This window comes from Lepidothrix coronata, unplaced genomic scaffold, assembly GCF_001604755.1.
Source record: "Lepidothrix coronata isolate B3197 unplaced genomic scaffold, Lepidothrix_coronata-1.0 Scaffold58, whole genome shotgun sequence".
Lineage (NCBI taxonomy): Eukaryota > Metazoa > Chordata > Aves > Passeriformes > Pipridae > Lepidothrix > Lepidothrix coronata.
Window position 1 is genome coordinate 2991261 of NW_016690238.1, and position 17218 is coordinate 3008478.

The 17218-nt window shown below is 45.0% G+C and overlaps 1 protein-coding gene across 6 annotated transcripts in view; it reads right to left on the reverse strand.

Annotated features, from left to right (window-relative positions):
• The window catches only part of TMEM266 (transmembrane protein 266), an 84104-nt gene that overhangs the window by 5087 nt on the left and 61799 nt on the right, over positions 1-17218 (reverse strand). For 5 of the 6 annotated variants that reach the window (XM_017816758.1, XM_017816759.1, XM_017816760.1 and 2 more), the window contains 2 exons: positions 12462-12648; positions 1973-2023 (listed from right to left, as the gene is read on the reverse strand). In XM_017816758.1, coding sequence (XP_017672247.1) covers positions 1973-2023; positions 12462-12648 — 238 coding nt within the window. The remainder of the gene's footprint in view (positions 1-1972; positions 2024-12461; positions 12649-17218) is intronic. The other variant, XM_017816762.1, reaches the window with a different exon arrangement.

Genomic DNA, 17218 nt, shown 5'->3' on the forward strand with positions numbered 1-17218 from the left:
AGTCTGTAAATAGCTATAGGGAAGCTCTCTTTAGCAAGCATCTGTATCTCCCCATGTATATCAGTGTGGGGATGTACCTACACATATACACAATATACAGATATCACAGAGGCACCTTCAGAATCATCTCAGTCCCCCCTGCCGTGGGCAGGGACACCTTCCACTACACCAGGCTGCTCCAAGCCCCATCCACACTGGCCTTGGACACTTCCAGAAATGGGGCAGCCCGTGCCAGGGCCTCCCCACCCTGCCAGCTCTCCCAGCCTGGCTCCAGAGCAGAGGGGCTCCAGCCCTTGGAGCAGCTCCGTGGCCTCCTCTGGACTCACTCCAGCAGCTCCACATCCTTGTGCTGTGGGGCCCCAGAGCTGGAGGCAGCTCTGCAGGGGGGTCTCACCTGAGCAGAGCAGGGGCATGGCCAGGTCACGTCGAGCTGCTCATCCCTGACACCACCAGGTCCTTGTCCTTGTGCTCAGGCTGCTCTCGATCCCTTCAGCCCCCAGCCTGTGCCTGTGCTTGGGATTGCCTGGCCCTGATGAATTCCAGGAGGTTTGGCTCCTGGATGCCATCCCTGTTTACAGCCACACACGCTTCTATTTATGCTTCAGTTACATACACAACTACATCTGTCTCCATGGGTGTGGATGTGTACATGGGAATAGAAATATATAATAGATTATACATAGATACACATTTTTATTTCTGTAATTATATACACATATATTCAGACCATCTCTCCTCTCAAACCTCTCACTCCTTTACATAGATCTTTATGTATTTTATATATCTAATATATGGAGTTTAATAAAATATCTGTGTATGTACACAGACACAGCCTCTCACACATCTTTATCTATGTAAAGATATATATATATGTATATCTTGATCTATATAGAAAAGTCACACCTACATATATATGTATATAAATCTGCTCACATATACACATGTGTATGTTTGTATGTGTTGTGTGTGTTTGGAGACATGTACCTGATACATCTCACACACAAACACACACATATATATATTTACATACATCTTTATATATGTATGTGTATCCAGGTTTGTGTGCCTATATGGGATATATATATAATACATTATAGATTTATATGCATACACATATACACACATTTTATATATAACACATATATACAAAGACGCATCCTTATATAGATATCTCTATATAGATATATCTATAGATATCTATATATGCCTATATTTCACTGTATGCATACTATATATATGGATGAATATATGGGATAAACACATGTAATACATTATAATCATATATATACACACATACACTCATATGTGTGTATATATATATATATAAAAATACACACTTGTATATATGTACATGTGTATGCAGACACACACGTTTTTTTTTCCCTATAACCCCATGTATATATGGGGATGTGTATATGGAGATATACATTTTTAACACACTATACTTAAACATTTTCTAATATATGTACAACATTTTAGGTACATAAGGGGAGTGTGCACCCCTGTGCCTGCGGGACTCCTGCCAGGGGACATCCATTTGAAGGCTGCCCTGGGGTCACAGACCCTGCCGGCTGCTGAGGTTTCTTACCATTCAGTTTAACCTTTCTGAAAGGTTCCCAGCATGGTGCTGGGCTAAGCTGCCTCCCCACTGCTTTTCTCTTCATTTATTTTGTCCATGCTTTCCATTCTTGGGTCCATTTGAACTGCTCTGGGGGCTGGACAGCCTGGCTTAGGGGGAATTAACCTCTCCCAGATCTCCAAACTATTCTGAGTGCCTTCAGCAGGAGGAAACTTGGGGCCCTTCAACCTTCAGAGAACTGCTGACACACACTTCCATGGAGCAAACCAAGAGACTCTATGGTGGGTTTCCTTTCCAGGACAGATCTACATCCCTGCTCAGTCTCTCCTGGCTTACAGCACACAGTGCAATGCAAACACAGAGTTCATGTTCGTGTTTTCAAGCAAAACTTACCAGTGCTGGGCTCGTTGTAGTATCGACTGATGTAATTATTCATGTCATCCTCTGAAAGGATAAAAAGGCAGCTGTTAGAAGACAGTTTGTGTCATTAAATGGTTGAACTGCATCCCATGGAAGGCTCTCCTCTGCCCTGCACACCTAGAGCACCACCTGCTCTGTGTCTTAGGCCACAAGACCTCAATGCACTAAAGCCCCCATCCCATCCATGCTGTGGCTACAAGCCAACATAGGGTTGGACCATCATTTGTCACAGTTCTTTACGGCACCACACTGGGAATGAGGCATTCTGGGTTCCAAAGGAAACAGGCTCCGTGGTCTTTCCAGAGACTGGCACGGGGCTGACCAGTTCCCCAGGCCCAGCCCCTCGCTGTTGTAAAGACAAGTGTAACACTGGCCTTTCCCTGGGCAGCAGGGCCCTCCCCTCCTGCACAGGGCACACGGAGAAACCTGGTATTTATCCTGACCCAAGGGCACTGGCACAGACAGACCCACTCCTGCTGTACATTTACACCTCCGAGTTACCTCCTTCCCCATGGTGACACCTCAGAAAGGGAGGCACCATGTACCATTTTAATGTGCAATTCTCTACTTCTAAGAGAAAGTCTTTTTTTTTTTTCATTTTGAATGAATGGAGAGTTATTTTGGTGTATATAACACATATATACAAAATATACAGCATAATGTTAACATTACATTCTAATCTACTAAAAAGAATTGCACAAATCAAGGGTGTGGTACATACACAAGAGCTACAGCTGTACTTCAGTAACAGCAAGTTACAAACGATGACGTGACCACAGAAGGGAAAGAAGCAGCCCTATTGCATGTACAGATTTTAGATGCTGCAGATGACACTGGGATTTTGTGTTATTTTACAGAAAAGCAGACCATTTTACTGTTGTGGAAAAAGCAAATAACAAAGTCCTCTTGTTGCAGTTCTGAGCAGAAGGCAAACAGCATCGGCAGTCCAGGAGAATGTCAAGCTTACAAGCAACCTGACCTGCCCAATTTGCGGTGTATCTGCGCTCTAAAAGCATTCTCTCCTTTTAAGTGCTCTTTTTGATACCATGTTTCAGAAACCCATGCTCATCCCTTTGAGCCAGATTTCCTTCGGCCCCCTGGGTCTCTGTGGCTACAGTCCTGCCTCATCACAGCACATTGCGGTTTGCAGGTGAAAGAAACAGATGTTTTCTGGGGAACACTTTCCTCACACAACAAGACCCAAACCACCAAGCACTCTGTACCTGAAATAGCTGCACTCATAAGAAGGCAATCTAACCTGACACTGAAAGGCAACGTGGTTGTTTTCCTGGTTTCATTGGATCTTAAAAGCTTTTTCGGCCCTTGTTGATCTTTAAATGCCTGCAGTCAGAGGTGTGCTTTGTGCTAATGTCTGAGTTTAAAAAAGAGGCCTCAGAGTAGCTCAAGGCAATGCCGCTGAATTAGGAGTACATTGCGAGGCTTTTCAGCTATCTGCTGCTAAAATACACTTCATTTCAATCATGCATAATTGATACTCTCGGTGCCACCAAACCTTCCAGCCGTACAGACACAGGTTCTAGTTCAGGCATGGAACCTTCACTACATCAGGAAATACCTGTGTGGATGTACTTCTGGTAGGGCACTTTCAGCATATTGAACTTGGAGTCCAATTCTAAGCAGACAGACAAGGAAAACAGCACTGCAGTGTGGCTGGATGAGGGCACGCTCTGTGTGCAGGGTCACCCTCCTTGTCACCTGGCAAGAGCCATGAAAGGGTTCCTCTGGCTCCCATTACAGTCTGCCCCAAATGCCAAGATGCTTTGCACCAAAGACAGAAAACAACTTGGAAAAGTTACTCACCTGCTTTTCAAGCCTTAAGACAAGGCTCAAATCAAGTCCTCTTTAGGACTGCACACGTTTACTGGCCACCTGTCTGTCAACTAAACAATGTACCAGGGCACTGTTTCCAAAGAGATCAGTTGTGTTCAAACCAAAGAGAATCCGACTGGTCTTTATGTCAGCAACAGGCAGTGCCAAGCCCCTGGAAAGGAAATCCAGTAATGCACTGCCTCAGCTCCCTTTGAGTGCTGAGGAGAATCACCACTGTCCTGACCCTGCATGTGACCACTTGCACACAAGGCTGGGGGAGCTGCCCAGCTGCCACTGTTACACTATTATGTGATGGCCTTATTAATGTAATTGCTTATCATTGCTTATCTATTTAGATACAAATAAAATATATATGCATAAATAGATTACATGCACATTTTTTAACCTTGAATAGTTTCTTATTAATAAAACCCAATAAAGAGTAATGGAATAACAACAGCAGAATAAATATTTCAACAACAGATTAAGTTTCTGAATCATTACATTAAAGCAAACTGACAATTAACAAACTCAGCTGAGCCATATGGAAGTCTCAACTGCTTTGGGCATTGAAGGCTATAAACAATTCCAGTTACTTCCCATTATATTCTACATTGCTGAAAAAAAGGATCTCAAAACAATGCAACAAATATACAACTGAAAGCACCTACTTGTGCATATGAAATGTATACACAAAGCCAGAGTACAGCAGTGCACATTCCCATGGGACACTGCTGAAGTGTTCCTGGTGATTCCAAGGAGATGAAGACCCTGCTGCTTGGTGTGAGTCTCATGGGGTCAGGAGTGCAGCTGGTGGCACACGGGAAGTTTGCAGGAGCAAGCAGGGGAGACCAGCTTTTACAATGACTTCTATTATCTAAATTCTACACAGTGTTTTCTGCTTTTGGTCTATTTTAGTTTCAGCTCCAGAAAGGGAGTTGTCTTAAGATGTAGTTCATTCTTCATAGTTACCCTGTTTGCTTAAAGCTTTTTTTTTTATTTCTACCGCCTTAGAATTTTCAAGATCCAGAAAATTTAATTTTTTTCCTTTCCTAGAAATAAATCCATCTCCTCCAATACACAGAAATGTTACCTGCACTTCCTTTTCCAAAGACAAACTTTGCATCCTTAGCCATAAGGATGCCCAAACGATATTTACAGTAAATTAAAGGACTGGCAGTAAGTAGAAAGGAAAAGCATCTTCCTCTTAATTCCCCTGGAAACGGCAATCTTAGGAAAATGTCTATGGATGATAATTGGGATCCTCTTGTAGTACCAAGAGGAATCACAGAAACATTTCTGTTGGAAAAGGCCTTTAAGATCGAGTCCAACAGTAAATCTAACACTGCCAAGCCCTCTGTGCCACATCTGCCCAGAATGAGTGACCCCCAGGAAATCTGTGTGACAGGAAATGTGGTGACAAATCCGGTGATGAAGATCTAGAAGTTGTGAGCGGAGAAGGCAGAAGGGCAAGAGTGAGGCAGCTCTTCCCTGTTGTGAACACGGATGGTTCTACAATCTTCCCTGGAAAGTGGAGTGATGGGAAGCAGTGAGACACAGAGCAGCACTGTGGAGGAATTCGGCTGAGAGATTTTGCTGAGCGGGGTCAGGAGGGAGCAGAAACAGGCTGTTCTCTGTGGTCCATGAGCAGCAGTTGCTCAAGCTGTGTGGGGTGACAAGTGTAAGGGGTGAGGCAGCCGCGTAAGGCGGCACCACAAACGGGTGGTGGGGCTGACTCCAGCATGATCAGGACTTTCACTAGACAGAAGGGAATGTCTGCTTGGGAAGGTGTCTCAGACTCTGACTTACCTCACACAAAACCAGCCTCCCCTGACACTGTAACCAACCCCCTCTGCAAGGATGTGAAGTGCAGTGAAGTGAAGTCCCATCTCAGCCTGCTGTCCAAAATCTCTGTTATTGAAAAAACGTGTGGTTCTTGGTCAGGATCTGTCTGACAGCCACTGGATTTTGTCTGATGAAGGTTTCCAAGTTATCTGCTTGTACTTTTCCTGCAGGACTCAAAACACACACTGCAATGGTTCAGGGAGTAATAAACTATTTAGAGTACAGTGCCATATAATCTCATCTGACCCAAGAGACAACATTGCAATCTCTCTCTCTTGGCCCTATAAAAACCTAATAAATTTGGTGAAACACATAAATGACATTCCACCCAAGGCAGATCTCTTCCAGTTCCATAATGCCTCAACAGTGATCTTTAATTATTTCATCAATGCCTTTAGTGAATGATCTGCAACTCCCCTGCATACAATAAATACCATTTACACATCTTTCAGATTAGAGGCCTTAAAAATGGGGATTTATTTTCAAATATTTCATTATTATTTTATTGCCACTGATTGTACTGCCTTCTGTTTCTCCAAGCTGAATTTTCTGAACTGGAAGGTTATTTTTGCTGCTGTGTAGCCTCCCCCTGAGGTAGTAATGTCTTACCCCAACTTCCCTCCAGAAAGCAATCTTTGCTAGGAGGTTTCTAAAGAAGCAGATCTTTCATCTGTTTGTGCCAAAAGGAACCAGGAGTAGCCAGCTGGCACTTTGCAGGAGACTTCCCTTGCTTCTGGTTTTCAGGCAGGTTGCCACATCAGTGCAGGCTGCAGTACTGAACAACTGTTAATTCACACCGATATCCAGTCCCTGCAGGGGCTGGATGGATGCCTGAGCACATGGATAATCCATCTTGAGAGGAACTGTAAACTCAGCATGCACAGAAAACAGAGCAACAGATTCAGCCTGGTTTTAAGTAAGAAATCAACCTGAGATGGAAGTCACTGTGCAAAGGGAAATCCTGGGATTTGGAACTGGGTCTGTTATCAGCAGATGCTGCTGGGACAGAAAACCAATATCCAAAGGGGGGGCTTTGGCCCTTGTTTCAGCAGATCATGCAGCAAGAGCACCGTGTGCTGACCTGAGCACAGCTGAGATGCAGCACAGCTGTGCCAGCGTGGCTGGTGGCTGTGGGTACAGGGTGGCCTGGGGGACCTCTCACTGCTCTTTTCAACCTTGTTCTCTATGAATATGGATCAGCAGATCCACATCTGAGTTGGCTCATTACAGTCAGCCCAAAGCATTCAGAGGAACTTGAGTCTGTCTCTGAAACAGCCACATTTGTTGAGTCTAAAACACAAAGGTTGAGAAAGGACATGGCTACCATCAAAACAATTATCTGCTGGGTAATCATCAGGGAAAGACAAGAATAAATTAAGCAGAAGGATTCAAGAACAAATTGTTGTAAACTGGCAACAAATAAATGTACTCTGAGAATTAGGAAAAGAGTTCCAATACTTTAGAAAATGAGCTGGTGGAACTGCTCTAATGGTGGAGGAGGGCAGAACACATCCCTGCTGTCACATGGAGCACCATCTGCTTATGAAAGGGGCTGCACGCTTGGACAGTGGAAAACATTCCAGTTCTGTGTTCCTTTACCTGTCAGCAATGTCTTCACACCTCTTCACATTAATGATGAGAGACAACTCCAGCCTCACATGCGTGACTGTGCACTCACCACTTCTGGAAGTGAGGAGTTTCTACTCCACCCATTTGGTGAATATGGAATGCAAGAGCCAAACTTCACTAACTGCACACACATTTATGTAAGTGTTGCTTAAGGTTTACTTCCTTTGATTCCTGCCTGGATGCTCAGTGCACAGAGAACCACAAAGCCTGAAAGAGGCACCTAGAGAGAAGCCAAATTGAAGGGGAGTGCACTTAGGATACAACCATTTCCAGGACTAGGCTTCAAAGTAGATACATTTCAACATTTGAAAATAACCATAAACTATTTTTTATCTATTGTTTTGCACTAGCAGGACTCTCTCAGAGCACTAACAGATGATCACCAAAGAAACTGGCTTAGAGTTTAAAAGCATCCAACCAGCTCAGACTGCCTTGCAAGGAACAACTGACACAATCCTGACAAAAAAAGTGCCCTGCTTTGCCTTCTCAAACAGCTTATGAATAATCTTAGGAGAAGCCCTCTGAAGCTCCAGAATTTTTCACGCTCCCCTCCCAATATCCTACTTTCTTCACTTACAAAACATGGGTATCTACAGGGAGAGCAAGCTTTACTTTTCTCTAAAGCATGATCATAAATTGCAGCAGTCCCCCAAAGCAAAAGACTTAGTGCTAACCCCATAAAAATGGAAATTTGACTCAGAACAGTTAAAATAAGCTTTTGGCGATGTGAAGTCCCAGTTCTTGCTCAAAGGAATAGAAGGGTGGCATATTAATCTTACACTATGGCAGTACTGTAGAATTTCAAAAACTGAAATGATATATGCAGGAAAATGAGGAATTTCCACTAGGGACTCTAATTCATATATTATGGGAGAGATTAAAGAATAATAAATTTTGGAAGGAAGTATTAATGGCTAGATGGGGCACTGTGAACCTGGCATTCCCTGAAGCCTGGAACTTTGTATACCAAACACTAAAAATGATTTGTGCAGGACCAGAAAACATTAGCTGTTATTCTGACCATGACCAGTTACATACTGTATGAGGTAAGAAGTCCTTTATAATTTAGAACTTCCTTTATAATTTAGAGATTAATAGATAGGATAATATTTGCCATTATGTCAAATGGCAACCATGTCTGGGAAGAAGAAAGGAGCACTTAGGATACTTCCCTTGCTCTTAGAGAAAGGCTGACCACAATGAAAATCATTAGTGATGCTGCATTCACATGCAGCAGCTCTCAGCCCAAGCTCTTCACAAACAGAGGCAGGGAAGGTAAAGTGCTCACAGTGCAGCAAATGTCAGAGCTCTGCCCTTCTCTTGGGTCTGTCATCCTTCCTGGTGTTGATACTGGTACCTTTTGACTTGCAGGCTGAAGCCTGTGTTTCAGCCTTCACCTTTGTCTGCTCTGGAGATCAAGTCTTTGGCAAGAGAAATAAAATGTCAATTCGAAGCAAGTTAAAGGTGAAAAAAATTCCTGCCTCTTAACTAAATTAATTAGGAAATACCCTATATTCATATATTTTCCAAAGAGTTATTCCTGCTGTGTCAGGAGGTCTCTTGTGAACTGCTGTGGGGAGACAGAAGCATGTGAGGCAGCACCCAGCTCACTGTTCACAGAATTAGCACAGAGACATCTTGCAGCTGTATGGCCTCAAGACGTGATCCTTCAAAAGGAGGCATTAAATGTTGGCTGGGGAGTTATGGGAGGGCCCACTGTCCGTCTGACCAGAGCTCTTGCTTCTCCTGGTCTTGTACCTGCAATTAGGGCACTTTAGAGTAAGAGATCTGCAGAAGGAAAGGCAAGGTGAAAACAGACACTGAAAGTTCCCAAATCAGCCAGAACAGCTCTCCTGGTGCAGGTCACAGTGTGTGTCTCTGCACAAATTCCCTGAGGTGCTAGATGTACCACGTGATATTGGGGTAACCTGACTTACTTTACTGAATGCTGTCATAAATGGTTGCACAAAATCCAGTGTAAATACCAGAGTACAAGCTACAGCTGCCCCTGAGGAGCTTTAACTTATGCACTATCCCATAAAACTTCCAGGTAGGGAAATGTGTAAAAGGTCTCAATGCTTTCTTACTCCATAAGCCTCCGTGGTGAGGTATTCTGCACTGAATGTTTCCATTGTTCCATACAGATGGGGGAAATAAGATTAGCCTGAGATGGAATATCCCATCTTCTCATGCAGTATGTTCTCTAGCCAACTTAAGCTTGCTGCTTTGGCAGCAGTCAGTGCTCTCAGAAGACAGTGATTTTTTGAAGGCTGACAAAGTTACGTTTGGCAAAAACACACGCATTCCATTCCATCCCCGAGCCTCAGGTGTTATATGTAGGGCTAATGTTCTGCCAGAGCATAAAAGAACAGCACATCAGAGCCTGTTCTGCCAAACAGCTGAATCGTGGCTTTGAACTGTTGCTTTTCTTTTGACAGTATTAGTTACTTGGTCCCTTATTTCTCCTCTAACTAATCAGTGCAACAGGCAACTGCAGATATGTTTCAGAGCTCACAAGTGCCATGTGGCACACAGGATGATTAACTGCAGCCATCACTCTGGATTCTTTTAAGGAGGAAAAACACAGCTTCGAGAAAGTGGATGCAAAGCAATCCCTAATGTGGTCTGACACAGAGGGTAACTTGCAAAACATAACACTTGACCCAAAAGTCAGGAGTTAAAACATTGGTGGCTGAAGTCCCAGGCAGAGCAAGTGGTGTGGAAAGCCCTGAAGACAGCACAGCCAGTGTAACTGCAGCACGGGAGAATGGGAGGGTACAGGAACTGTCTGGATGGTCTGTGCTCTGCAAAGCCACGTCTCAGGAGTATTGCACATGCCTCAGCAGGGGGGGAGACGGAAGATCCTACACCAGCTGGATACCCCCTTCCCACAGAGTGCACACAGAGGCACCTTCTGCCAAAGCCGTGCCCTTCTTCCATCCCACACACCACTGGCAGCTTTGGCTAATACACGGTCAGAATGGCCATGGTGAGGAAGATACTGGCAGCAAAGTGATGATGGTGAAAGCTGCTGTAGCCACTGCCAGAATATTACTGGGAGTAGAAGTTGGTGCTGGGAGAGCAAGCCCCAGCTGAGGTGGGGAGGGAGAAGAATGAGGCAGGACTGGCTCATGATCCTTCCTCCCCAGAGGTAACTGCCTTCTCAAGCTGTGAGGTGAGGTTTCAAAGTTACACAGAAGCACTGCTAGTGCAGGATTCAGAGCCTTGATAGCTTACTACTTCTTTCTTTGCAAAACAGTCCAGGAAATTACATGCAAAATCCTCTATCTCAATTGCCTGTTACCTGGATTATGAACTAAAGCACTGAATGCTACTGCTGAGTGTGTGGTTTCTTATGCAGAACTGGGCCCCTTCTCAGCAGCTCAGTGTGATGGCAGAGACCACAGACTGCTGTCCCTTGCTAGAGGAACACAGGGAAATTTTTTCTGTCCAACTCCTGCCTCATTCAACATAAACCTGTTAAAATTGTTAAAACAGAGTCACCCTAATTTAGGTTGCAATAAGACAAGCACCCAATGCATCTACAAAGACTTTGTATGTAATATATGATACAATGCACCAGATAAATGTCCTCTGGTACTTTTAGATGATTTCTGGGAATCAGAAATGAATTCTGCCTACTCAGTATAAATATAACCCAAACATAACATAACTGCACCACACCCAATCTATAAAGTAATGCATGTTTTCTTATTTGCTGAATATCTTTTTTCAGTGAAAAGTATGAGTCTCTCTCATCAAGCAACCTAACTCAATGCAGAAATCAATCTTGAAGATCATGTGTCTACTTTGTTGCAAGTGTGGGCAGAATTTTACAGGGAGACACAAATAATGAGTAACCATGTTAATCTGGACGTTGGAATGAATACCTTGGACAGAAGAATTTTCAGATGATCTCCACAGCACTACAATTTCAGCAAGCCTCCTTACAATGTGAGCAACACTTCATTTCCAAATGTAACCCTCAAGGAACACATACATAAATTATAATATATCCACTGGGAAAACCTCTGAAATACTACAAAAAAGGGGGAAATGCATTTTAGGGGGCAGTCTGCTCAACTGTCTGCTTTTAAATACAATTTCATATCAGGAATAATTAATGGCTTCACTGTGGTTAGTACTTAGATATTATAAAGAGAAAAAAACAAAACAATTTCTACATGCTTTCATTACTCTGTAGAGAAAGGAAAGGATGATAATTTGAAAATGTCTGGTGTGCTTTTTCTCTTACAGATTTTGATTGAAGTATCTGTGCCTTGAATTTTAAGGAGTTTGACCGATGTAAAGATAATATGCAAACCTCTAATTCCAACATATTCACATACTGCTCATCTACCAAAATAATCAAGCTAATATGTCCAAGGAAGACTAACATACCACTAAGGTAAACAGTGTTGTCTCCTCTGGAATATTACATTAAATGTTACCAAAAGCAGGACACATTCTGCACTCCATTGTAAGGGCTGCAGGATCACAGGAAAAAGAGCTATGTCTTGTGCAGAAAAAACTTCAGGTCTAATACTTTTATAATAAAAACTGATCCAAGCAAATATAACTCTTGGTATTTCCCTGAACCACACATCTACAGACACCAGAGTGCTCCTCACCACAGCCACACGGCACTCAGACATGAGATGCCTACGCTGCACATCCCTCCTTTCCTGGCACCAGAGCTGCCTGTCCAACACTGGCAGTTTTAAGCAGCCTGGTGAGAGCAAAGCCTCCAGGCAAGGCAAGCCCCACAGCTTGGGTCCTCTCCAAACCACAGAAATGCAAGTGGCCAAAGACCAAAACTGTTTTTCAGTGTTCTTCTCAATTTCCCTGCTTTTACCTCTGAGTGATTATCCTTTGGCCAATTCTCATTTGGCTGCTGCTTCTTTAGTGTTTGATGGATCTAATCATGAGGACACCGGGAAGGTACATCATAGTCATTTTCTTCCCAAGGCATTTCTTTGGCTCTGTTTAGAACCTGCTCACAAATACAACAACAGCTCCTGCCACTTTGGAGCAGATGCGGCCTCTTTGTAAGAATGGGAAACTGCAGTCCACAGCGAAGAAATCAATGCCCCGCCCCAGTGGAGGTGTTTAGAGGGTTCAGTAAGTCCCTGTAAGGGCTCAGCTGTGCAGCACTCACCTCGGGGAGGTCGCAGCTCCGTGATGTTCTCGGTGGCTTCGTCGTCCGAATCGTCCGTCGCCACCACCTTGTACCTCTTGCTGCTCTGTTTGTTCAGGACGTGTGGGACCTGCAGCGCGGCCTCTCTCTCTGCAGCGAGGTCCAGATCCTGCTGAGCAAGGTGGGCCCTCAGCTGCCTGATTTCAAACTAGAGCAAAAAACAACACCACATACTGATGTCATATGAGCATGGCCAGAAGTTTATATTCTACAGTTGGGGAGCTATTACTCATTTGATCACTGAACCACTACAGTCTGGTGAAACAGATACAGTGTGGTTGAGCCAGGACACGAGTCCAGGCTGCTGGTGCTCCCCCAGAGCCCATGGGAGTGGGACCACTGCTCACACAATCTAAAGGTAAGGACTGTCTCATGCTGGTCTTCTATTTTGTACAGCTACCTCCTGAAGATAAGATTTTGGCCAATTTTTAACAAATCTAACTGCTAAATCAAATGTAACCTTTACACAAAAAGACCACTCTTAACAGGCATTTAGAGATTTAGGTTCATGACAAACACCCCTAACACACTAGACTTCGTAATGAGGGTTTCAGTGGAGGGGAGGTTCTCTGAGCAGCACCTGGAACGGTCCTCTCTCACTAACTGGGCAAGGAGAGGGACACCACAGTCCTCTTCTGTCTTGAAATCTTCTGTACTCAACAGTGTGCAGGAAACCCTGGGGAAGGTTACCACTTTTCTGGCCACTCCTCTCAAATATGTGAGCCATGGCAGTTAAACACTTTCTGCAACCAGAATGGGATTTGCCTCACGACTGGTGTTATAAAGCAGACACCTGACAAAAAGACAGAAGCTACCAGGTACCATCTGACTGATGGACACAGCACATTTCTCTTGTATTTGACAACCACACGTCTTCCACCAGGCAAAAATTAAAACAGTTTTTCTGGAGAGGCTGCAGAGACCCTTTAAACCTTTATGTAAGCACTATAAAATCCCCGCTGCCATGCAGCACAGCTATGGGGATGCAAGGCAGAGTTTCTTTTTTCTGAACTCTTTTCAAGATCGGCAGTATAGTAGTGACCAAATCATGTGTAATTATAGCGAGTCTGAGAGGGAAAAGCAAATGAGGCAAGTAACAGGCTCAGGCATTCAAAATCCAGCATTGCTGGGCCTCCCCTAGTTCAGGGCCTGAGGATCCTTTACTGAGCACGATGCTGTGTCGAGCCTCGCTGCACCTGCCACTGCACATTCACAGCACAGATGGGATTAGCACCTCCACGCCTGAAAACTGGTGTGCAACAGCATGTAGGCTAAATGAACCCGCTTCTGGCTCTCCCCTCTCAGATGCTGACTCAAATCTGCTCTGCTGTCAGATTTTGGAACCCATCAGCTGACCCAGCCTGTTCAGACAGGGCACAAACACCAGACATGCTGCAGAGCACCAGTAGCTAGCTCCTCCAAGCTGTGTAAGCAACTGCAGGGGAAACAAGACAGAGTTTTCACAGATTTTGGAAAGAAAAAAAGGATTCCAGTTTGCCACACCTGGAGACTATCTGCTTTCCAGAGCATACAGGAAGAAACTACAACTGGAAGGCCCACTGCAGGACACAAATCTAGAAAGCAAAGGGGCAGTTCAAACTTTCCAGGTCACATTCAAACCACCTAATACAGGGATCTAACAAAGCACACAGCTTTTCCTCCGTCTTTAAATCTGCGAACAGAGGCCTGGCAGCTGCAAACAGCTGGCTGCATGGAATGCTCATTGCTCTTAACCAAAGGTCTGCAGTGGCAGTCAGGAGTCAGGTGGAATCAGCAAATGTCAAAACACAGCCCTGCCCCTTGATTTCCTGCTGGTGGGTTTGTGTTAACCTATTAGCTAGGAGGAATTAGCAAACTGGTACTGCTAACTCTGTTCCCAGCCAGCCCAAAGCTCCCTGAGGATTAAGGTGCTTGTGCCATACCCAGAAGTGCCAGTATGGACATAGGGAATTTCAGGTTTCATCCTTGACTTGAAGAAAAAAAAAAAAGGAATGACAAAAGAGCTTACATTCCACCTTTGAAGGGAAAAAGATACCCCTTCAGACACTCCTTTGGTTTAATGGAAATAATGCACTTAAACATGAGAAGCAAAAAACACATCTGGAGATTTTTTCCTTATGCTGCCTAGCTCAAACCAAAAGGCAGTAAGAATTAGGGATAATTTCTGTTTTTCTACATTTCATGCTTCATTCTTCAAAAACATTCCTGTGTGTCAGAAAAAGAAATACTGCTACTAAAATGCTTAATTCTGGCCTAGAAGCAGGATACGATTTCCTATTTTCATGGAACACAAAAAAATTGGCAGGTATTTTTTAACACCAATGGATAGAACTAGCCAGGAGTCAGCTCAATAACTATTTCTGCATCACACCCAATCTAAGGAGCTTAAGCATTTACAAAGATTGGCTGAAGATGGTAACAATCAAAAGCCTGGAGGGCATCACTGCGTTATAGAGATGTGAAAGGGAACCATCTCAAGTGATCTTTCCTGCTACTGGGAGCCTATAGCAGGAACGGGGGAGAGAGCACACTCCTCCTGCCCACTCCCATGTCCCAGTGGATAAAGCCAGCATTTCCAAATATCCACAGGTTATTTCCAGTCCTTAAACTCTCCGTGCCGGGTGCCCAGGCAGTTTTTATGAGCGGTTTTATTGTTGATCGCGGCTCTGTTCGACCTCCCGCCGTGAGGGGCCCGCGCGAGGCCGCGGGACGGGCTCTGCTGCCCCCTGCCGGGGGCGGCGGGAACGGCACGGACAGCACGGCCTGAGGGAGCCATGTGAGGGACACTGGGGGGACAGGGGAGCCATGGCAGCCGGCAGGGACACCGCGGGGACAGGGGAGCCATGGCAGCCGGCAGGGACACCGCGGGGACAGGGACACCGCAAGGCCAGGGACATCTCAGGGACAGGGACATCTCAGGGACAGGGACACCGCAGGGACAGGGACACCGCAGGGACAGGGACACCACCCCGGCAGGGACACCACAGCGACAGGACACCACAGTGAAAGGGACATCGCCCTGGCAGGGACACCGCAGTGACAGGGACACTGGGACTGGGCACTAATGACCCCCTGACAGGGACACTGCCCCGACAGGGACATCACCCTGACAGGGACACAGTGACAGGGACACCGGGACCGGGCACCAATAGCACCCTGACAGGGACATCACAGTGACAGGGACACTGGGACTGGGCACTAATGACCCCCTGACAGGGACACTGCCCCGACAGGGACACCACACTGACAGGGACATCACCCTGACCAGGGACACAGTGACAGGGACACTGGGACCGGGCACTCATCACACCCTGACATGGACACCCCCCTGACATGGACATCACCTTGACAAAGACACTGGGACCAGGCACCGATGGCACCCTGACAGTGATACTGAGAGCAGGCACTAATGCCACACTGTCAGTGACACTGGAAACTGGGCACTGATGTCACACTATCAGTGACACTGGGACCCAGCCTGGAAAATGTGGCACTACTGTAACACTGCCACAGACGTTGGAACCTGGGCTGGATACCTTGGCACTAATGTCACACTCTGTCACAGACACTGGGACCTGGGCCTTGGCTCATGCACTGCTGAGGGTGAGAGGTGCATGCAGCACTTGCAACTTTTTAGTTGGTCTGTGATCCCTCCATTCCTGAGCTGCAAACACAACCCACGTGCTTGTCTCTTTTTCAGCTTTTAACACTGAGCTCTTTCAGCTGGTCTCAAATCCAGAACTGAACAGGAGACTGTCAAAAGCAGATAGGAGGATCAAATTCCTGGGCACAATAAAGCAGCCCAGTGCTCTGGACTTTGGCATCAAGTGCAAGGTAACAGCACACAGATGTTCCAAGGTAACAGCAGAGACTGATGTTGCCTACAAACCCACGCAGCTGCAGCTGGTTAACACAGGCTCTCCCTTCCACTTTTCCATTACCTCAGATGCTGAGCTTCCAGATCCCATTCATGTTTGCCCTGAAGTCTATGTGGTCATTAAAACAGTGGAAAGCTGGAATTAAATAGTTGTGTGTGTAACTGTCATTTTTTATATTGACAGAGAAGAGGGTATTCATTGTACAAATGGTGGTGTCTCACTCCCACACTGACCGTTCCTCCTGCAAAGTGCTCCATACAACATGTTGCACAGAGATGCAGAACCCTGACTCTGTTACAAACACACAGCTCTTGCCTGTTCAAAAAAGGACTCTATGGGATAGAAAATCACTATTTACCACAAAGACTGATTTAATAAAATGAAAGACATTCAATAAAGTTAAACAAAGACCAGATTTTTGTTCATAAAAGGCACAGATCTTAGGATATCAGTTCTTACTTAGGATATCAGTTCTATGTTAATTGTTTCTTGACAGTTATCCCAAGATCTTGCAGAAGCTGGAATACAGTTTTAGCCACTAAAACCAAACCCCTACAAACAAAGGTTAAATCTAAGGGGGTGTTTCTTATGGGTGAAACGCAACGAGAGGCTGAATGAGCAAATTAGTTTGGAGGTACTTATATCTATTGAACATTAGATTGAACACTGACCTCAGGCAGTTCTAATGCGTAAAAGAGCTAATGAGATTGCTCTGAATGCATGTCAGGCAGTCCAGGGCAGCTTAAATCAATCATTAAAAGGTATAAAATATAACAGTCTTTTTAAGTAAAAAATTCTGGGCCAAGTTAAACACATGAAATTTCTATTTGCAGTAGGAGC